Below are 24,069 nucleotides of genomic sequence, written 5' to 3' on the forward strand. Positions count from 1 at the left end.
ATTAGACAGTGCTTTGTTTGAATAAATGAGCTTATCTTTAAATCTTTAATGAGAAAGGCTTCTGTAGACTGGTTGCTTAGTAAGGTGCACCTGCATAAAAGGGATCATTTTACTAATCATTTAAAATTAATTATCTCTGGTCACCAACTCTCTATGCAATATATTGTAGTTTGTAGAGCAAAGAGTTCACAAAAGGTACTTTCCTAACTTGTTTATACTAGATGTAAATCTTTAATCTGTAGCTTTGCTTCTAGCATCTTTCAGTGCTGTAATTCTAATAAGGTGACGACAGTTTCCAAGATTTAGTTTGCATAAATAGGCACTGTGCTGGTAAAATATACAGGGGGGAAGTGGATTGTTCTTCCCCAAATGAATAGCAGCTAAACCAAAATGCTTTCAGGTCACTGCCACGTGTATAAAATCTCCCTTCTGCTGGAGGAAATAACACGTGGCAGGACAGGACTTGCTGATGTAGGCAGTTGCAAACCTTGATCTCTTAGTATTAACAGCCATGCCTTAGAAACCCATGTGTGCATGTTAGAGATGCTTGTCTAGTGCCCTCCTCTGCAGGGCAGGCACAGTCTGCATCTTGCCTTTCACTAGTGCAGGTATGAAGCAGTCTGTAGGGACAGTCTCCTATGTCCCTACAAAGGGCTGTCACAGGAAATTTTTTAGTCACCTTAGAGTTATTTGGGAGGTCAGAAGGAATCCCCAGAGCCTCTAGGAGTTAAGTGCCCAAATTTCAATTGCTTGGCATCTCCAGCACTTTTATTCTCTGCAGTGACTGTAAACAAAAGAATTTTCAAGGCATAACAGTGAGCAGAGTTGAGTGACTGATTCCTTGGTATTCTTTTCAGAATCTCAACTCTGAAGAGTGCATGGGTGGAATTTTTTTATTTATTTATTTGATTTGGGTTTGTTTGTTTGTTTTGTTGGCATTTTTTTTGCCAGAAAGGTACAGTTAGTTAATTGTACAGTTCAGCAGTACAGCTGTGTGACTGAGCAGTCAGAGTATACTTTATTATCCTTCATCCAAGAGCAAAAACCTGTAAGTCATGGCTTAACTTTGCTTCCTACATCTACTTTTAAAGCTGTTGCTTTCACCACTGCCTATTCACTGGGCTATTAATGAATCTTAGAGTAATTGTGGAACATAATATAAAGTTTCTTCATTTTTTTTTCTTTAAAATATGGAAAATATTCTAAATATTTTAATATTAACAGGTAGTTGCAATCTCTGAAAAATACTTTTATAAAGTTGAATGGTCTAATGTAAGAAATTCTTTTTCTTCAATAGCTTTCATATTGTCCAATGAATAATGACAAGCTGCTTATCAGAACTATTTATGACAGCAGAGCTGTAGTGCAAAATCTGGCCCCTGGGACAGAATATGTTTTTCATTTAAGGACAGTTAAAGGCTTGGATTCCTCTGTGGCTGTGGAGAAAAAAGTCATCACAAGTAAGAAAATACCTTATAACTTGTTGTTTTGAAAACTAGTAAATATTCAGAGACATTTAAATCATTGTTTGTAAGTGGCTCTAAAGGGTCACACATTTCAAAAAGAAACTTTATCTTTGGGAGGAAAGTTCTGCTTCTTCTTTAGATACTCGTTTAAACAGGACCCTTCCACATAACACACTGGATTGAAGTTGAGGAGTGTAGACATAACTGAAGAAGGCTTTTTGAAAAACAAGGTGAACTCAAAATTATTCCAGCTCCAACAGAGCTAGAATAGCTTTCTATACTTTGAGAAACACCTTGAATTATGTTTGCAATTGTTTCTGCATCTCTTAAGTTCTTGCAAGCCCATAGTCTCAGACTGGAGGATTGTTCCTGTACAAGGACACAGAACAATTAATATAGAAAGAGGAATTGTGTTTCAGAGAGCTTAACAAGGTCCAGAAACCAGTATCTTGCACACGTTTTCTGTCTCTGAGCAAACATGTTTTCCAGTACTCCTGTGATACAACATGAAAACAGGTATATTTGTTTTTGGAAGAGATTTGAAGAAAAAGATTTATATAGAATTATGGCTGCCAAAGGGGATAAATAGCAGCTAATAGTAATCAGAAAATAAATCAACTCTCACATTTATATACCTGCACATTGTAGATCTCCCCCCTTTTTCAGTGGAATTTCTATGGCTTGTTTGGACTATAACTCCTTAACTGAGTTAATAGTCAAGGAGGCTCCGTGTTTAGTTATTCAAAGATGAATGAATCTCTGAAAAAAACCCAGATCTCGTCTTCAGATTCTTGTTAATCAAAAGTGCAGCAGAATAATCATTAACATGGTCCTAAAGGTGCTTTTTATCCTCAAGTAAATACTTTCAAGAGAATTGTGAATGAGTACAATGTATGGCTGTTATGGAGAGTTTATAATTTTGATGGTAAACCTTTCAGATTTTTTTTTCTTGTTGAATAATAAAAATATGTTAATTAGTATTTTTTGGGAAAGTTTCAAGCAAGATAAATGAATAATTTAGATGATTCACTTTTTAGGAGGAATGAAAACATTTTTCTTTCCTAACTGCAGCTGTGCTGCACAGATTAATGGAGGTGTTATTTGTACATTGTCTGCAATTTTAGGCATCTTAATATAATCAAAAGGATTATTTAAAAAGAAAAAAAGGGGTAATCACTGAGACTATGCTATTTACTGTGTCCCTAAGTGAACAGATGAACAGTTTTCCAAAATTGTATGACTTATGATGTGTTTTAGAAAACTGAGTAAAATCTCTAGTTCTGCTTAAAAAGTGTTCCATTCCCATTCTGTTTTAACAGTGAGCAGTGTTAGTGTTCTTACAGCTCTGATAAATTTGGAATTTTCTTCTGTAAATTATATAATGCACACAGGAGATACATCCCCAGTTTACTCTGTGCAACATGATTGCACTGTTTACTATATAGCCATACAAACATAGTTCTAAAATTTGTATCAATATTTCATGATGCTGTGAAGTCTCAATTAATTTAAAGAAAAAAATTCCATTTTTAAAAACTAGTCTTTTCTTGTGTTTTAAGGACTACTGATTAAATTTTTCGGTAATAATCTGAATAATTTTTATGTAGAACCTGCTGGGATATGTGGTCTGACATTAAAAATGGTAAATACTTCATCTGCAACTCTAATGTGGAATCCAACCAAGACAAACTTCACTTCTTATAAAGCATCTTTATCAAACGACACCTTTACAAAAATTTTAAGGATTCCAGGAACACTGGCTGACTTCACTGTTATGGACTTGACTGCTGGGGGCAATTATAATTTCACACTGCAAAGAGTGAAAGGAAATATTGAAGGAGCTGCTTCTTTCATTGAATTTGTAACAGGTCTGTATGGTTTCTTGCTTTCTCTCTTTGCCAATGAATGGTACCTGCCACTAACAATTCATGTTTAGCTTTTTACATCTCACTTTGTAGCATAACACTGAAATTTTGGGAGATCTTGCACATAATAGTTTGCTGTCACTCTGGACATACATTACTTATACCCTATCCAACCTGCATGTAGTGATACACTACCAGAAACATAATTTCTTTAGCTGTGCTGCATTTCATTTGACCAGTTTCAGGTCCTATGCTGCAAGGAGTTACACATGAGCTGTGTTTTACCTTACCTCATTTCAGTAGGTTTTTTGCAGTGAGTGAAGTTAAACAGGTTTAGAAATGTTTGTAGAGTTAAGGCTTTATATTGTATGCTACACTCCGAGATTAGTCCCAGGTTGTATAAAAAGACCTCTAAAAGCATAAAATCCAGCTTTAAAGGAAGTTGAGATCCATGGAAATAGTAGCACTGATGATAGCTGCAGGACTTAAAATTTATAAGACTATACTAAAAGGAAGAAACTATCCTCTCAGTTAAAACTTGAACACATCCACTATTATTCATATATGTTTGTTCTGTTAGTGTTAAAATAAAGCAGCGAGTTAAAAATGAAACAATGAGACAAATACAGGCTGAATATAACATCTAAAGGTAATATTTGTATATTTTAATATTTCAGATTATTTGATGGTAGAACTGGATTAATCCACATGAAACAATTCTACCACTTTGAATAGTCATTGCAAAGAGTTGATGAAAGATACGTAATCTAAACAGATTTAGAGCAAATAAGAAAGGAGTGGAGCTCTTTCAGGGTGGAAGCAATATGATATTCAAAGTGCACGGTATGATACTAATGTATAAACAGTGCTAGAAGATTTAGTCTAAATTCTGGAGAACCATGTTAGTAAAGCAGACAGAGGACTGAGTGCAAGGGTAGTGGTGAATTTGAAATGTGACAAATAGCATCACTGACTGGGCATGCTCTGAGAGATAAGCACAGGGGAAAGCTGTTAGTTGTGTATATGTTCCAGAGTAGAAATGAAATAAATACACATGACTGCATTTTAATGACCTACTGAAGAACTTAAAATTTGGTTCATTATTAGGCTTTGAGTGGACGATACACATTTAAAGGTGCATTTAAAGGCAGATGAAAATGAGATGGTATGACAGGAGCAGGTGGAAACTTGACTTTAATAAAAGGAGCAGACCACCCAAATTTGAAGGACTTCACTCACCAGAGTTTGTGGAATTACTAGAATTCCAAATACATGAAATGTATAAAAGAGTTAAGAAACTGCTAGCAGCAGAACAAGCACTGGCTGTATCTTGAATTTCAACAGCAACACTGTTATGTCAGTAGCAGAAGTAGTGCTAACTTTAAGGCTGAGGGCAGCAGCAACACCAGGACTGTGCAGAGATTGTTGTTAATTGAACACTGGGCAGAGATCCTTGAGCTTGCTCTCTGGGAATGGAGATTTCTATGCAGCGTACTTGGGAGTCTATCAGCCAATTCTCAGAGCAGGTATAGCAACTGTAGTGCCCAGATTAATTAGTAATTATCCTTCATGTAGCAAGTAAACTCTTTTTGGATGCTTTTACATTCAGTTGTAACTACTAATATATTTTTCAAGGGGGTTTATGTCTTTTGTTCCAAAATTCTCTTTCAGAACCTGCAAAGCCAGAAGGACTTAGATTCTTCAATGTTTCATCATATTTTTTTTCACTGTATTGGAGACTACCATATGGACTTGTAGACAGATTTCATGTGGATCTTATTCCTGACCATGCTTCTGTTGTTATCCTAGATCTTGGAGTTAGGGAGTATCAAGTATGTGCTTTTATTACAGGACTTGCATGGCCACCTTTTCCTTATGCACTGTGCTGGTGAGAAATTGAAGCTTTCCCCCTTAGCTGTTTAATGCGAATACGAATATGAAAGTGTTACTGAAAAATTGGTGAGGGCAAATTTCATCATCCAGAGTTTATTGCTTAACAACAAGTAGTGAATTTACTTTTTTTAAGTCTAGTAGAAGGATACAGCCAGTCATCCAAGGGTTCATGAATAGTTTAACAAGGGAGGGCAGAGCTATTGAGTAATACAGACTCATTAATTGTGTACTTGCCAGGAAGACCTGTGCTTAAATCATTAATGCAGGCAACACTTCACTGCTAAGCCATCAAAAAGATATAGGAGCACTTTTTGAGTCTGCTGTCTGGAAATTATAATAATATTAACAGAAATAATGGTTGTTCTGGATATTTTGCTTTTGTTTGTCATTGGAACTGCAAAGACACAGGTATTTTATATAGTTGCTTGCTAAAAAAAAAATATTGATTTCAAAGCATGGGGTAGCTTAAGGGTCAAAAACTTGTTTTTCAGGTTGCTTTTTTGTTCATTCTTTCAAAGGGTAATTTTATAATGCCTCATCTTTGTTTTGATAATGATGATAATACAGAAAAGCCTGTATAGATACACTGATAAGTGATTCTCTGATAAAATTAATAGTTAATTTTGTTGTTCTTTAATATTGAATGTTATACAAATCTTATGGAGGGTAGTTAAATAAGACAGCAAAATACTGTACTGTAGCTAACAGATGTAAACTATGACTTTTTACTCTTGCAAATACTGTTATATCTCTAAAAGCTTATTAACAGATTACTTTCAGTAATGAAATGATTAAACTTCTCTGTGATTTTTTTGTGTTTTGTTTTGTGGAGTTTGTTTGTTTGTTTATTTTTGTATTTCTTGGTAAAAGGTTTAAATTAATCTATGCCCTATTTCAGGCTGATTTTTCTAATACTATTCCTGGAACAACATACAATGTTACGGTTTCTGCAGTTTCTTCTTCACTTTATAGTTCACCTGCAAGTAGAACAGTGACAACAAATGTGACAAGTGAGTTAAAAATGACTAAAGAAATGTTGTTGATTTTTTTAAACTATAATTTTTTGTGTTTATTATATGCACAATAGTATCCAAGAAATTACAATCGGTTTTGAATAGTGATTAAAATATTTAATCTTCTTTAACTGTTTAAAAATACACTGAATCTGAGGTGTTCTATGAGATCATGAGAATTTACAAGCTTTTGAAAAATTTACTTTTGTGTCATGTGATAATATCCATACCCCAATTTGTATGTATAGTGGTACATACAGAAATGTTCAGAGAGATTTTAAAAAAAATGTAGCCATATCAGATGTCTTTTTTAAGAGAGTGAATTTACTTTTGACATGTTTTAGGGAAAATGACTTTAATTAAGAATGCCAGAATACATCAAGTATTGAATTGTCATTAAAGTGTGTTTTTAAGAGAAAGATTTTTACATTCTTAAAGAAGTGCTCCAAAATTCATTTAATCATTTTTGTAATAGGACTCTAGACAGAAAAAAGAAGCTTTTTATTCAAAAGTGCACAGTTTTCAGTAGTTTTATGAGTTTGTACTGGCAGATGATTTAATTTCTCTGTAGAATCTGTGAAGGTGTCTCCACTATGAGGAAAATTATTAAAAACTGGTTTATATGTGCATGGTTTTTTTCAGATCCTGGACCCCCTGTGTTCCTTGCAGGTGAAAGAGTGGGCTCTGCTGGGATTCTGCTGTCATGGAATACACCACTGCATCCAAACGGCAGAATTCTCTCCTATATTGTTAAATATAAAGAAGTCTGCCCATGGAGGCAAACAGCTTATACACAGGTCACAACAAAACCAGACAGTTTGGAAGTTCTTCTCACCAGTCTTAATCCTGGAACAACCTACGAAATTATGGTAAAAGCTTTACACATCACTCTTACTATTTTGAATTCTGATTTATTGTAAACTGTGTAAGTTTATAGCAGGTCCCTGTAGAGTTTTCAGAGGGACATTGCTAATTACTGTTGCCATATATCAAAATACAGTAGTCAGATATTTGTTTACAGTAGTGTTTTTTAAACGTACTTAAAAATATTTCCAACCAAAATTGTACTGAAACGTAGTTTCTTCTAGTGATATTCTTATTGACATATGACATTATGTGCTAAAACATAAAAAGCAAAGGGTAGACTTTTCAGAAAAATCTATATCCAATCTTCACTGAGGTTTAATCTTTCAAATGACTGGTGCACTTTGGATATTACTTGTAGATTTCTAAATCATCTCAGTCAGATCCAGGATAGCATGTCTTCTATGCCACTTCTATAGCACTCCCGATCCATCTCTGAACTCTTCAACAATACATGACTTCAGGTACACAGAAATTAACTGCTATTCTCTTGCCAAGTAATTGTTTGCCTGACTTACTCTTTCATAAGAACCTCTTTTAAAAACCAAGATTTAATGAAGTTATGTTTTTTATTTGCTTCATTCCGTATCATGACCCTGAAATTAGCTCATCTGTTTAAAGCAGGGTGCTAATAAAAGCAAGGTTGTGGGTTTGATCCCTGTTGGGCTCAAGAGCTGGACTTGGTGATCTTTCTTGGGTCCCTTCCAACTTAGAATATCTGTGATTCTGTGATGTAATTTCATACAGCACAAAGCTATAAGGAAAATTGAAGTGGACTAGACTAGGAATCAGGCTGTGCAAGGATCCTTTGTAAGGGTGGGATGTGTATGTAAGAAAGTAAAAAACGTAATTATGGCTGCCATTGTAGGAAAGTTGCTCACTGTGAACCTAGCACTGACGAGCATGCTGATGAAAGCCAGTATATCCACAGCTTGAGAAATTTTTATCCTTTAGGCTCCTGCCTCCAGTCATCTACTAAAAGAACCCCAAAACACAGCACCCCCTAAAAAAAAAGTTTGTCTGCCATTTGATAAATGCATTATCACTTAGGATCTGAGCAGATCAATCTCCTCAGACAAATGACATTATTCAGAGAACTCAATTTGCAATCAGGAGTACCTCTGGAGCTCTTCTGTAGGGTTCATTATTTAAGGGTTTGGAAATTGCATTCTTTGCTCCACATATGAATCTCCCCTGGGAAAGCTGTGAGTAATTTTAAATAATTTGTTTTATTTAGCAATAATTTGCCTTTTCTTGATATATATGGTAAGCAACTGCTCCCATTCCTGGTGCCTGAGACATTGACATTAGAGCAGAATTTGATTCAGTGATTTGTGACCCTTTAATAATGAATAAGGTGGAACACTTTCTACCTCATATATGTGGACAAAAAAGAAATATGACATGTTTTCCTTCTCTTGAGGAATTTCTTGTGGTTCTTTGGTTAATGTTTGGGGTCTATTTTATCTTCAGAAGTAGCTTTTGAATTTTGTATAAGTGAAGATTCTTCATTGTTTTAGGGTACCTGGCTTGATCCCATTGTGAAATTCTTTCTGGTAAATACTGTGACATTACAGTTCATTAGAGCTTATAAGATTTGAATATGGGTTTCCAACCTGTTTGTAACAGTCCAGTCTTAATTTCTTTACATCTAACAAAAAACCAAAACATATTCCTTTTAAGGGAATAACAGTTACAAGAGTTAATTTTTTAAATGTTGGAGAGCTATGGATAATTTTGAACATCTGATCATCAATAATTTTGTGAAATTATGCATGGAAGATTTTTTTTTCCCAAACTTAAATAATCAGTGACAACATAAGCCAAAGCATAACAGTTAATAAGCCTTCCAAACATAAACTGCAGCTACTTGAACCTTGCATAGTACTTTGTTATCTGTGTAGTAAAATTGTCCTTTTTAAATGTTTCCAAGCTTTTTTTCTATAATGGCTCTTTGTGGCAGTGGTCTCTATAAGCTACCAGTACATGGTGTAAGCATTTATTTTGATTTCTATTCACAGCTAATCAGCGTTTGTAGCTGAAACCTTTACCATGCAAATTTTTGCATACTTACGTCATAGTAACTTTGAGTTATCTTGAAACTACACATATAAAATAGGAGTTTCAATGTTTATGCTAGTTTTTCTTTCTGAACTCTTTCTACAATACCTACTTTGAGGTGAGATAACAAAACGCATTGCTTAAGTGAGGATACATATAACCTCATGTAAATACTGTAAGAATTTTCTGACTGCCTGTCAGTCCCCTGAAGCTCTCTGGTTAATTTCCTCAGCTACTGCAACTACAGTAGAATTCACCAATGTTTAAGGATGTTTCAAGTCATTGTCCCTGTGATGCACAAGTAGGTAGGGTTGGCTGTAGCCATGACGTGTGTGTGCATGCAGGGCACATTTGTGTGGTTTAGGAAGGAGCTAGACAGTGATATAGATTTTCCTTTACATCCTAGATTAAGTCTTACACACTACCTTGTGTTTCTTTGTTGTGTTTTTCTGCTGTGGCTTAGTCCTTTTGTTTAAACAGTTTACAGTCTTTGACAGATGTTTAGTGCTGAGAAGTGATTAGAACAAGTTTCCCATTCTGACCTGTGGGCTCCTTCTGCTTTCTTTTTCCCTTCCTGTGTGCTGTCTGTCACTTCTACAGCCATCCACACTTAGTTTTGCACATCTGCCCCTTCTCACCCTGTGTTCCCCAAAGTCTGTGCTGTCAGTCCCCTCAGCTCCACTGCCATACCTTTGTTGCTTGACACTGGCAGGAGTGAAGGACTCTGGAGAAAGCTGGAGAGCTTTTTACTTTGCTTCCTCTTTCGCACACCTCTCAACAACACTCTTGGAATGTTGCTCATGTTTTACCTTTTGTTGTTTCTTTCACTTCTCAAAATAAGAAGTTAGACTTCATTTCTCTTTCTTTGTAAGTAATGCATGCCATGGCCCATCACTGCATCGAATTGTCACTATATTGTGGAGAAAATAATTTTGTTGTTCTGTTTATCTCCACAAAATCTCAGTGTAGTGCCCTTCTGTGGGGAGACTCTGCTATGATCATGAGCATTGAAGGACATTCACCATAAAGTGCATTCACAGTTCCCTGACATATTGTTTTTCCATGAAAAGACATGTTTTCCTTGGGTTTCTTCTCTGAGGGAGGTTGACCTGCTCTTGCTATCCTTCAGGAGAAATAAAAGAGAACCTATATTCCTTTTTACTTTTTTAACTCATAGTAAGTAAAATAGGATTGTGAAAGCTGGTTTAAGTGAATTGTGTTCAGGAACAGGACTGTCACTGATGTTATTCTTGTGGTTGACTGCCATAAAATAGGGACTCAGCACTTCCAATGTGCAGATATTCACACGTGATTTTCTCAGTTTCTTCTGCTGTTTCATACTTTCTCCCTTTTATTTTTCTACATTTGTATATTGAGTATGAATTCAACAATGCAATTAGAAAAGGCATGTTCATTTGTGTATTTAAAAGCTAGAAGCTGAATCCCTGTGTATCCTTGAGATTTTCATATTCCTGAAATAATATATTCTATAGATTCTCTAATGTGGATTCTTTTTTTTTCCCTGTAGGTTGCTGCTGTGAACAGTGCTGGTATTGGAGTGTTTAGTGATCTTTTCCTTTTTCAGACTGCAGAAAGTGGTAATTTTAATAAAGCTGCTAGTTATTTTAATTAAATCTGCTCTAATTTGTTCAAATAAACTATCCATGGCAAAGTTCATTATAACGCATTTAGAACAAGATTGTAATTATTTTCTTATTCTCTCAGCAAAGATTTATTTTGTTCTATTTGCTAATAACATCATTTGGAGTATGCACATATGGGTGTCTCTAATACAACTGCTACATATGCAAAGTCTGTCTCTGTTGGACTTTTCCTATGCCAGTTTCTAGGTAGGCTGCTTCCAGAAAGTAAGGTCACAGGAGAGCAGAGCTACCTATTAAGTGGACCCATCTGTTGTTGCCTGCAACAGTACTAAGAGACAGATTTTGTTGTGGGATCAGCTCTGGCATTGCCTACTTAAATCAATCCATATTAGTTTAGTGCTGGGTTCTAAGAAGCCCAGAACAGAAACCATTTTACTAAATTTATATGTCTTAATTCTGAAAAAAAAAAATCGGAAATGAAAATAAAAATTGGAGTTGTTTTGAAGATTAAAAAAGTAGTTTGAGTTTTCATAATCTTTACTTTCAGTGTTTGTAGTCTTGCTCGTGCTCCAGGAGCACTTGTGCCTTGGCTGAAGAGCTGGCACCAGTCCAGCTGCACCAGGGTGAACCAGTCTCAGTGGAATACAGAATTCATACTGCCATGGCAGTGTTGTCCCTCTGTGTTTAGGCTGCTTTCTGTTTCTGTGCAAACTACAGAGTGAGATATCTCAATTAATGTCAGAAAATCATCGCTCTGCATGAGATTTCTAAGATAATGCAATAATATATGAAACCAAATATGAGAAGGAGTAGTAAACTTGCCACATGGAGCTATGAAAAATCATTATTTTTCACTTTTCTGTGTACATTATTGCTGATGGAAAACCATATTTCTGTGAGCTTTATGATTTACTCATCTTTGACAGAGGACAACACTAACATTTGCCTATATGAGAACATAAGCTTTTTACTTTTTGATGTGTTTCTGACTATATTTTTATTAAAGCTAAAATTGCCTATTGTGAATGTAATTGGAAGGTTTCTTCAAATTCTAGGTGAGTTATGTGTCACTGATATTACATTTATACTTTTATCTTCTCAACCTTTTTTTCATTTTAACTCTTGCTTTTATGGATTAACATGCAGATGTGCAGTTTAAAGAAAGAAAGTTAGCCAGAAGATAAAATTATTTAAATTTAAAGGCTGTGGACTGGAAGGAGGGGAAAAGAGGTGAAAAGTCCGGAAAAGATTTAGCAGGGCTGAAAGCACTAAATAGGAATCTGAATTGTGGAATGTTGTATTTTTTAAGTATAAAAAGCTAACCCTTCTCTCCATAGTATTGAGGCTACCTATTGCAGGACTTGCTGCAGACCTGCCTTAGGCAGGACTAAGAGATAGACACAGTGCTCTAATTTGCAGGAAAGTCCAGATAGCATGTAAAATCTCATTAGAATGCTGCATCTCCTTCCTTTGTGCTCTGATTAATACAGATACTCTGACAAAAGGCCACAGAAACTCACTGCTACAAAGAACACCATTTCTGCAGTAATAGTGAATAGTCTGATTAAACTGAGTTATTTAAAGCTACCATAAATCTATATGCAGCTGAAAAGATGACACAGGTAAAGTGAACTAAAACACCCAGTGTTGTCAGATGCTCTTAAACAAACAAAAACGAAATTTTTCTACTTTTGGCATAGAAGGTGACTTTCTTATAGAAAGAATATTTCTAAGTTGACCAAAACAATTACTATATTATTATGAGACTGAAATAGTTATATAGTTATCTATTTGCTTCAGGGTTTGGAAACTAGAAATGGCATTACCAGGAAAAAAAAAAAAAAAAGAGGAATTTTCTTTTTTTCAGTGCTGAGAAGGAAAGTTTGTCTCACTGCTTTTGTTTGTTTTGTTTTCAAGCTCCAGGTAAAGTAGTGAATCTCACAGTTGAAGCCTTGAATTCTTCAGCTGTAAATCTGATCTGGTTTCTCCCTCGGCAACCAAATGGAAAGATAACTAGTTTCAAGATTAGTGTGAAACACGCAAGAAGTGGAATTGTAGTGAAAGATGTCTTGGTTAAAGTAGAGGACCTTCTGTCTGGGAGGTTACCAGAATGTAATGTAAGTGCTATAAACCTTTTAAACTAGAAATAGACTTATCCCACAGAATATAGTTTTACATTGAATATAGTTACATATTTGAATTTTGAGACATAAGAAGTGAAAAGGCTTGCTTTTCAGAACAATTCCAAGTGCCTTACAAACTTAGACCCAAGGCAGGATTATAATGGTTCAAGAAAAATTTTTCTGTTCAAAATCATTTAAATGGAATGCTTTTCCTTGAAAAGCTCGGTTTAGTCAAAGTAAAAATGTTAAGAAATGTTACATTTGGCATCCATTTAACAGAAAATCACAAAATAGATAATTTTTTTCAGCTTTCAATTCTTAATTTGTTTGTTTGTTTGTTTGTTTTATAGGATATTCAGGTAGAAAAAACCCAAGAACTCAAGGGATTTTTTTGGTCAGTGAAGACATAGAGTTATGTTCATGTCCTATTTTTTATGTAGTATGATACAGCTTTTTATATTTTGAAAGTATGCTTTATTCTGTGCATCACATTTCAATATTTTTGAAATACTTCTCATATCAAAATAAAAAGATCCATGATTATCAGAGTGATTTACAAAAATATGTTTGTAGTCTACGTTGTTCTTAAAATAAGCATTCACTGAAAATTTTCTGAATTTTGACTATTCACTGGATACCTGTGACCATTGTATACCTTTCAGAATTTCTTGAAGAAAGTTCTCTTTTCTAGCATTTATTCTCCTTTTCCTTCTTACTCTAAAGAGAGTGTTGCAACTACTTAAACTTTTTTCCTTTTTTCTTGCCCCCCCCAAGTTTGCTAGGCTTAGTACTTTAATGAAAAGTTCAATTTTTAAATTACAAAAATTACAATAACTTTGGTTTCAGATTTTATTTGGAAGACCTTCTTAGGCATTGTGAAGGTTCCTGACACCAGGCTGATTTAATTTAGCACTAAGAAGGCAGGCTGCCACCTACTAAATCATAAATATTGGTTAGCATAATGTTCAACAGTTTTCCAGAGTCGTCTCCTGGCAGGGTGTACTAAGAAACTCTTGTCTGGTTTTATCCATTAGTATATGTATATATACATACATACGTAGAATATATATGTGATGTAAAAGGACCTCACTACAGAACTTTTTTTCAAGGGATAGACTGAATCCTGAAAATGGAATCTGGGAATAATTAAATGAATCCTAGAGAGATGCTTCCATTCAGTCAGATATGAGATCTTTTTGAATAAGGCAGAAAACTATAATACCATCACTGACAGGATGTACCAGCACTGTCAACCTAAATTTGGAAATGGAGTGTAAAATGGAGAACCAATTCAGGCTAATATTTTTTCAAAGGTGGTCTGCCTTTTTTTGATCTACATATATTTGCAATTATAGGTTATAGATACAGCTTATCATGTTTCATATTTTGTCTTTATAGGATAAGAGTGAATCATTTCTGTGGAGTACTACCACTCCTTCAACTACTTTTGGGAAATCCACAATTCCTTCACACACTACAGTTGCACCAAATACAGAGGCACCAAGTCAGATGAGCTCTGTTTGGAATGAACCAATTAGCTATGTTATAACTAACCTCAGGCCATATACCACCTATCTTTTTGAAGTTTCTGCAGTTACCACTGAAGCAGGCTACATTGACAGTGCAATTGTCCGGACACCAGAATCAGGTACATACTGCTTTAAAATGGAAATAAAGTTCTCAGATTTAGGTAAAAACTTCAAAATACCAGTTTGAATTTTTGTTGCAAGATACTTCAGTCTGAATCTGTCTTTATCTGCATCATGCTTTTGTATTTACATGATTACTTAATTTTACCTGATGGAATCAACTGAAAATGTATGTAACAATATCTATTAATGTACAGTTATGGGAGTTCAGTTATTATTAGGAGTCAAAGGTACCAAAGATATGGTCAGGACAGATCAAATTTTATGAAAAACTGAAGATAATTTAAGAACTGCAATTAATAGTACAGTGGAAGGAGAATTAAAAATAAAGATGGAGGGAAAAGGTGTCAGTCATATTATTCAAAAAGTATGTGTATTGTGTACATAGCAATGCACTTAAAGCTTCTTTGTCTTTGTAGAGACATAAGCAAAGTAAAAAGAAAACTCTTGTTATATGCTTCCCAATCTTGCAGAAAGTTGTTCAGTGATGAAGAAATCTTTAAGCACTGGGTGAAGTTGATTTTGGATTACTTGCAATGCACTGAGAAGTTAGAATTGGAAACAAAGGTGCAGGAGATGGAGTTTTATAATGGCTTAGGTAGTGGACAGCACTGTTAGTAGAGCTATACCATAAAGGTATTTTAGAACAATTATTCTGGCTCTCTGTTTGCTAGTACGTCATTCTTTTTCTTGACCCTGTTTGATATTACTCAGTTCCCTTTCACATACAAGATTCATAGCACTGTTCAGATGAAAAGAAATTTTATTCCCTTCTAGAATAGTTAATTTGAATTTCTTTGATAGAATCTGAGTAGCCTTAATTTGCTACTCTGTTCAGGTTAATGAAATTTTGGACAGTTTCTCTTCTAATGATACCAGGGCTAATTTCCAATTTATTTTTCACTCTTAACATCCTAGGATAGGTGCACTGGTAATAAGAAAACCCTGGAAAGTGATGAAAAGCTTATGCAATACGATTTAGTTTCACCACATGCATAGAAATTTGTCAACTGTTTGGAAGATAAGGCTTTCTTTCCTTGCATAGAGCCAGGGTCTGTGAAAAGAGAGGTGGGCTTACTGGTCAGTGTGAGTGTGTGCAGGGCCACAGGCACAGTCAGTCCTACTCGTCCCAGCCTCAGTAAGTCCTTCCTCTTAGCAGCACACTGGTACACCCAAGCTCATTGGTGCTCCACGCTGAAAACTATTTGTGTTTCCCCCAACTAGAACTTTCTGAACCATGCTGCAGCTCTTTTCTGACAAAAAGATGATATTTCTCTTACTTTGATTATTGAAAAGGAGGCTACTTCTTTAAGGTGTTTTAAAATGCTAGATATTTTTTGAAAAATCTGCATGGAAATACTTCCTTTGCTGGAATGGCTGTCAATTGGAGGACACTTTTATAAGAGAGAAAAATATTAAAACTTGGGGAAAATAGTGAACTTTTGAGATGACGCTTCAGAAATAAGTGCAGTTTTAACCTACACAATTTGCAAAACTAAGAATGATTAAGTAGTCACTACTGACTAATCTATAGCATATATTTTAGAAATTACATGATTTTTAATTTCTTTCATTTGTATAATAGCTTTTACAAAGTACAATAGTACTTTATGAGAGCAGTATATTAGTTAACTTGTGTATTTGTTTACAGGATCAGAGTTTATCTCCCTATTGTCTTAAATATCAGACATGACTCATCAAGACTGATTTTCACAGAAATTTATGTCAAGCATTTTCCATAAGTTTACTTCTGTATGCAACATTTTTGAAAACTGGATTTGATTTTACTCTATGTGGATGTAAACAATTCCATCTCCTTTAATTGGATTCTGTTTTTAATATCAGTAATAATCTGTCATTACTTTATAAATGCAGTAAGGGGTACTTTAGAGAGACCAGGGGTGGCATTCTGTAATCACTTGAGTGTTGGGTTCATTTAATTTGCACAAATAGTGTAATGAAAATAGAAAATTACTCACATATACAATGTTTTAACAAACTTCATTGGTTACAGGTTTAGCTTTTGGGATAGTAATAGATATCATTAGAGTCTGCAAGAAATCTTCAATATGAAGAATTCTCTGCGAAAAATGAATCTGTTCAGGGAAGGAAAACTTACCTGATGTGAGCTCTGTACTGCTGAGCCTCACAATCACATTTGAGCATCTTCTGTATAGAATCTATACCACGGTGAAATCCATGCTAAAGTTGGTAGAATCCCTGCCATCTTTGTCTCTTAATGACTATTTGCATACTACCAGCTGTCTTGACACCTTTTCTGAACATCACCTTGAAAGAGAAATTTAGTAATTTTAATGAGATATACTTTTAATGTATCTTCCCTTCAGAATATTTTATGTTTAAAATGAATTATCTGATATGAGGTTTTTGGAAATCCTAATATAAATTATTATATGTTCAAAGACTTTTTCCAATATTGTTTAAGTTCCAGAAGACCCACCACAAAATTTTGCCAAGAGCAACATTACAGCAAAGTCTTTCTCAGTAATGTGGGACCCCCCAGCCACAGTAACAGGAAAGTTTAGTTACAGAGTTGAGCTGTATGGACCATCTGGTAAGTCAGAGTGGATGTTACCATTTCTTTTCCTTTTTTTTTTTGTGATGGTTTCCTTTCACTTGTATTCTTACTGTGCCTGTCAATCAAAAATGAATGTTTGAAAGCAGTCCTTTTTACTATTAGATGTTTTAATAGTTCTTAGATTACTTTTAAGGGAAAAGTCCATCATGAGGGGGACTATAAAACTAAATTCACATTAGATATTCTTAAGAATGGAGAAAAACAATTTTTCCTCAGTCTTGCAGCTGAATTACTGTGCTTCTACATCCAAATCATCCATTCTCTATCTTGCCTTTACTGTTTTCTCTTTCTGTTAAAGATTTCTGGAGGATTTTCATTCTTGTGCAGTATGCAAACAACTGTTTGAGTCTGTTTTGATGTTTTTGGAAATTTTTTGAACTTTGACATGTATATACATATAAATTATAGAACTGCCTGTAGTTAAGTAAGAAGTTTATGAACTGTATTCTAATGTTTTTATGAGACCACACAGGAAAAACAGTGGAGATTTTCTTTTTTTTTTTTTTTTAAATACCTTCCTCTTAAAACCCACACCTTCTTGAAGTGGCTTGTTGGTTGATTGGTTTTTTTCCCCCATACATTCAGTATTATTCCACTGAAGTTGGTTTGAAATTAGCTTTTCCCCAAAGAAATTTGGCTTTTCATCTTTCATCATCCTGGAAAGTAGCTGTGGACTGGTTTTATTTTTGAGCTAGAATCATTTCATTTATAATTCCAGGTCATATTCTGGATAACAGCACAAAAGACCATAAGTTTGTATTTAGTAACCTCGTGCCGTTTACAACATACGATGTGTACGTCGGTGCTGAAACAAGTGCTGGGGTGGGGCCAAAGACTAACCTTACAGTTTTCACTCCTGCAGATGGTAAGTAATCATAGAGAAGCAAAATATATGCACTGTACATGATAGAGGGTTTCAGTTTTCCCTTCAGAGCCTTTCAGGTACTTTGCAAAGCAGAGAATGGGTATCTTACAGGAGCATTACAAGAAAAGGATAAAACAAGCTTATGAAAGCAATTAGCTGAAACTTATGTCATTTATTGCTCTGGTTTTGTCCAGTTCGTACACTGTCACTACATTTATCCGCTATCAGAGCCCCTCAGAGACTGTGCAAGACATGAAGGCTCTTTCTGAATGAAAGTAGTTATTTTTAGATACGGTAATCAAGTTGCAGGACCCACCTCTTCCCCGTTAGATGGCAGCAAGTGGAAACAAAAAACAGAGCAGGATTCCCCACAGCTGTCCAGCCCTAATGTTTCTTATGAAACCTCTCGTTTGACTAACTCTCACCAAATCCAAGGCCCCATACTAGGGTGAACACCCTGGAACTTACAAGGGAACTCAGCTTTGAGGCAGACCCGACATCAAGGTCTTGTCCTGGTGCAGTCAAGTGGTTTAGAAGTTTTGGCTCCCAATAGTCAGCTCACCAGGTTAGAGTACTGTGCTGCATAGAAATGAAGTTTTTATCTTAGATGTATGTGAGATTGTGCAGGATTTTTGGTCAACATCTGAAGATGCACAAGATTCAATGTGTGATAAGCAGTTTCAAGATAGTTATTTCTGTCTTATGTTTATGCCACACAACACAAATTTAGAAAATCTCTCAATCAGTGGTTGCTGGCATTGTTTATTGTCAAGGTGTAACACTGGGAGGAACACCTATCCTTATTTATTTTATTATTTCCTGAAGCAGAGAAGCTCTCAGAGACAATTTCCAGAGATAGCACGCCTGAGTACAGTCCTTCTCATCATGTGTCAAAATGCACTGTCAAAAGCCAAAGGAAATTTTGGTGGGTTTGATACTTTTTTTAGAGTAACATAACGTCCTATTTTAATGCCAAATCTACAAATCCTCATTATGCAAGTAATTTCAAGATTGTATTTTACTGAAGTGTATTAGGAAAAAAAAATATTTTTTCATATGAAATCTGAGTATCATTCTATTGAACAAAAATATATTTTGTCTCTGGCAGTGCTATGGAAAGTACAGTACCATTAAGACTAAATAGTTAATGAAGAAATTGAACCAAAACCTGTTATAAAAGAGAAATGAAACAGATATGTCACATTAATTTTTTTCCAGCTGTTTACTTGTATGGTTTTGATTTTAGAACTCATCTTTAATTTTCGAATATACTTCAGATTCCATATAGGAAGACAGCAAAGATCTGCTTGATTCCAATACACACACTTCAGTAGAGCTATCCTGATTTACATCATCTTAGTCTCTGACTGTATGCACATGTATGTCATATATGTTAATTCATATTTTTAGAACTGAAACTTGTTTGCTAAGAAAATATGTGAAGTAACTCTCTACCTGCACAGGATCAGTTCAAAAGTAAAGGATGTGAAATTCGACTAGATGCCTGTTGTACTTTGCATACAGTACTGAAAATGCTTGTAATAATCAAAGGTGTTTAATCAAATCAAGTTTCTTCTTTAATATTTAGTCCCAGGTGCTGTATCAGATTTACACTTAGCAGAAGTGGAAGCCACATACGTAAAAATTGTTTGGAGGAAGCCACGACAACCAAATGGAATCATTACCCAGTACAGAGTTAAAGTACATGTGCAGAAAACACTCATGACTCTGGAAAACGTTATTCTTGGAGATAAAAATATGGTACTCTTCTTTTTTTTTTAATATGGATTTTTTTTTTTGCTAGATTAAATTTGCTCACTGCCTAATCTGATAGTTATAGAATGTGGAATTAACCACCACAGGTGAGTTGTTAATGCTTTCAAAAGCCACCTTCCTCTCTCCACTCTCTCTGGCTGGGTTTCAAAAAGAGTCTCATGATGCTCTCTCCATAAGAATTTAAAAAAAAAAAATTCTGGCAGAATGATCCAGACTGTCTTAGCTACTGAAGGCAGGAAGCCATAGCCCTTTTGAGTCCTTGAGTTATTTTCTTTTAGGGTGATCTAACTGTAAGAGTTAGGTGCCTAGATTGATACACACCCTATAAGAGTGGTCTAGACTGATACACATATTTATGTGCCTAGAGTGATACACAGCCACTCAGCAAAACCTCTAGAAGATGTGGGTGTGAATGCTGTGCAGAAGTGAATTCAGCACAAGTGTCCCAAGGCTGGTTAAGGGTTGTACTAGCAAGGCAGACACAACTAGACTTTCTGCCCCCATTTACATCCTTAAATTTACATATGCGATGCTACACGCTGAACTCCATGCTATGGTTGCTTACTAAGGATATCTGCACACATCTCTGGGATCATATCTCTTTGGGGACTCACACTGTCAATCAGTCCAGCTTCTGGATTTTGGGTGCTGATACGCTTTACAGTCTTAGAGGAGCAGCTCTGAGTACACAGCACAAAAGTGCAGACTCCTAGTAAACATTCAGCTCAGGATTGAATTTTTCCTGAGACTGGGCTTTTTGGTTTGAATTTTGAATATAGGTGCCCAAAGTTTGCATAATTCCTTTTTTTAATTTCAGACAATGATGTCTTTCACTGGATCTGGATCAGAATCTAAGTTTTTGATGTAGAGCTCATTGAAGGAGTTCACTTTCAAGTTGAATGATATACATTATACAGAGCCCTGGAGGCAAACATTAAAAAAGAAGTAAGGGAAAAAAAATTGGGATAAGGATCCATTCATTAAACCAGACAGGCATCCTTGGAAAATTAAGTATATCACTTTATAATTAAAGATTGTATCATAGCACAGACACAAAAAACCTAAAATTGTCTGCACATAAATGTTTCAATGATGGAATTTCCTAGTTTCTGAGTTCTTAGTATAACATCATTGCTGCTTTATTATAGTGTAATGAATTTTTTAATTAAAAACCAAAGCAAAACATAATAAACTTCGCTTTATTTAGAACCCCACTGACAAAATCTTAGAGCATCTATGGGATTTGAACTGTCAGATCCACAGTGATAATTGTACTCAACAACTAGTAGCAATAAAATATTGTTGTCTTATATGTTGAAAACCCTTTTAAGCAAAAAATATCTCAATGTGAGCTACTACTTTACTATAAAAAGCTGGTGAAGATGAGTCATATGTAGCTTTTACCTCTTGATACTTAGGTGAGATTGATGCTGTATCTCTGCCTGTGGCTAATACACCCCTAGTTAAAGGGGTAAAAAAGCTACCTTTCCTTCCCTCCATCCAGATTCCATAGGGAGAGAACTAATGTGTATTAGTTACATCACTGTAAAAACATCTGTTTCTGGCAATGAGGTGGACTGTGTCTGTGAATGTGGAGTGCTCCAGATGACAGCAGAACAATTTAGAGACACTGGAGTCCTGGGTTTGGTCCCAGATTCTGAAGGGGCATAATGATTTGATGCTTACACACCATTTTGTACCTATGTTCTAGCCTCTCTCTCTTTTCTCTTCTGCTTTTGTTTATCCCCTCCTTTCTGTCCTTGATCCTCTTATACCTACTGCCATCCCTTTCCAACATTTGTTCTCTGTCCCTTCTGTCATATGGGAGGCTATATCACTTACCTTCCTTTCACTCTCCCTTTTTACATATGTACTCCCTAATTTTCCCTCCCCTTCAATTAATTAGCTTCTGTTTTTCTTCCTCTCTACTTATTATGTCTCAGTGACCTAGTGAACCTGTTAATCCTTTTCTTCAGGGCCTGGTAGGGATATCTGAAGTCCTCTTGCTTTCAATGCCTGCTACCCTCTTTCAGATCACGTTTAGTACAAATAGAATCTCCCAAGTTCAAATGTGTGTCTGTTCACTATAGCTCCAAGGATATAGCATTATAGGGAAAGGCCTTACTCTAAAATTGCCACCTTACTATGAAATCCATATTTTAAGAAATAATAATAAAAAAAAGGTGTTTGATTAAACAGTAATCAGAATAAAAGGTTGTAGGCTACTGGCAACTGATCTTTTTTATTATAAAGATTGTATTTTGCAAAGTTAGTTACTGTAGTGTGTAGTGAAAGATAAGGTTTGTATGCCAACATTTAAACAGTATGCATATATATATATGTACAAATATACAAACACTATTTCTGTATTATATATAAATTTAATTATATAATTTAGTGATGTCAAGATTTGTGATTTATTTTTGTATTTCTAATTTTTAGTATTTGATTGATGCTTTGGAGCCATACACAATAAATGAAAACATCAAACCTTCTTCTCCCACTTGGAATTCATTGGAAACAACCAATGATTTATATGAAGGTTCAGCTGAAATGTTTTCCAGCATGCAGACAGCTTCTCCAGTAATATTTACAAGTGTCTCTGGTGATAACTTGCCTGCTATAAATGGAGTTGCAGAACTGCATTCTGCTTTGGGTGAGGTATTTTAGGATATTTTTCTACCTGTTTCTTTGTTCTGAAGGACCCTCATTACTGTCCCAGATATGATCTCTAGCACATGGTTCAAGCAAATTATAAATGGGTCATTTGCTGGAGTCAGATTTTTTTACTACCAAATAACCTTCTGAAGCAAATGGGAATGCCACACAGGCAGGAACTAGCCCCTTGTCACCCAGCTGACCTTCTTCCTAGTGAAAGAAGCACCCGAAAGCCATCAGCCAAGCTGCATAGACAATCAGTTATTACAGTTGCCAAAGCAGGTGTGATTGTCAGGGATTAACATATCTCCAAGCCCTTCAGAGACCTTGATTTCTCTAAGCCTTTTGACTAATAGGTTTTCAAATGTCAGTGAAGGTAAATAGGTCAAAAAGTTACAACTTTGCTATATGGGTTACAAACAGGTGGAGGTGACCCCATGACACGGTGATGTCACTCTGAGTACACTTGTTCTGTATTATCAATGGGCCACTGTTTCTTTACCAAGTATGGATATTTACAAATCGTTAAGCAGGCTTCAGCTTACAGGCAGGGATTTCAAATACCTCTCTAAATTTTTACAGTGTTTTGAACAGTGGGGAGAAACTAAAGTTTTTTTTTAATTTTTAAATTAATTTAATGAAGTCACTGAATTCCTCTATATACACCAGTATCTAATACCAGAATTAAATCCATTATTTTAAACTACAGTGGATATTTTCTGTACTATGTTAATCCTGAAGAATCTTCCTTGTCATACATAGAAAACATACAGTGTTTTAAATGCAAATCCTCTTTTTATGGCCTCATCCATCTTGAGGTATTGAGTTGTTTAAAGATGTCTGTGTTGCTGAAAAATTGATTTCAGACAATGTCTGTTGCGATCTAGCATAAGAGTATTATTTTATAGGAGTTACAGTAGTTAAAACTGTTGACAGCCAAATTTTCAACAGGGTCTGCTGATTTTTCCATGCCTTCACAAAACTCTGAGCCTGATACTCAGATATGTGAAGGACCCACACTTTTTCATTTGCATTGGCATAATGACTGCTTTATAACAGATGATTTTGGCTATCACAGTTGGATTGTGGCTGACTTTGAACTTTATTGTAGATGCACCAAAAACTCTTTGTGGGCATGCATGTCTTCTTTATTCTGCTGACCACAACTCTTCTGCTAAAAATACCAGTGTGAAGAGATCTGTGAAGGCAGCCTTTCCAAGTATAGTTCTTTTAGCACCATTGGGAGGCAAGGAAGAGGGAATCTGTCTTTCTTTAAAATATTTAAAATATTTTAAAAACCTCAAAAATTTTATCAATCCAGGAGCCATGGTTCTGAAATCACTGGAGAGACTAGGGCGTATACAAATGTACCTTTTCCTAGTTTCTGGGGGACTTCTCACAAACTTTACCGTTCTACTTGTTGCCTATTCATTCTTTCACCTAGGCCAATCTATCTATTGTACATATGAATATGGACCTATAATAGACTCTGCTTTGTGTAGATAAGAGATGGAGTGTAGACTTCTCTTTATATTTCTGTAATTGCCATGAAAGTTAATTATTTTACAATGAAATAGTTTCAGGTTGCCTGACAACATAAACGCATAAGAAAAAAAGCGGGTTTATGAGTAAG

The 24,069-nt window shown here is 35.3% G+C and overlaps 1 protein-coding gene across 5 annotated transcripts in view; it reads left to right on the forward strand.

Annotated features, from left to right (window-relative positions):
- Positions 1-24,069, forward strand: part of PTPRQ (protein tyrosine phosphatase receptor type Q) — a 114,019-nt gene that overhangs the window by 3,857 nt on the left and 86,093 nt on the right. For 4 of the 5 annotated variants that reach the window (XR_007630038.1, XM_050324720.1, XM_050324721.1 and 1 more), the window contains exons 4-15: positions 1,298-1,460; positions 3,074-3,334; positions 5,003-5,163; positions 6,123-6,234; positions 6,880-7,106; positions 10,691-10,760; positions 12,684-12,883; positions 14,288-14,537; positions 16,985-17,113; positions 17,856-18,002; positions 19,591-19,763; positions 22,221-22,434. Coding sequence is in view for 4 of the 5 variants with exons in the window: in XM_050324720.1 (XP_050180677.1) it covers positions 1,298-1,460; positions 3,074-3,334; positions 5,003-5,163; positions 6,123-6,234; positions 6,880-7,106; positions 10,691-10,760; positions 12,684-12,883; positions 14,288-14,537; positions 16,985-17,113; positions 17,856-18,002; positions 19,591-19,763; positions 22,221-22,434 (2,107 nt within the window). In the remaining variant the exon portion in view is untranslated. The remainder of the gene's footprint in view (positions 1-1,297; positions 1,461-3,073; positions 3,335-5,002; positions 5,164-6,122; positions 6,235-6,879; positions 7,107-10,690; positions 10,761-12,683; positions 12,884-14,287; positions 14,538-16,984; positions 17,114-17,855; positions 18,003-19,590; positions 19,764-22,220; positions 22,435-24,069) is intronic. The other variant, XM_050324722.1, reaches the window with a different exon arrangement.

This window comes from Myiozetetes cayanensis, unplaced genomic scaffold (assembly GCF_022539395.1).
Source record: "Myiozetetes cayanensis isolate MyiCay16 unplaced genomic scaffold, myiCay2020 scf3, whole genome shotgun sequence".
Lineage (NCBI taxonomy): Eukaryota > Metazoa > Chordata > Aves > Passeriformes > Tyrannidae > Myiozetetes > Myiozetetes cayanensis.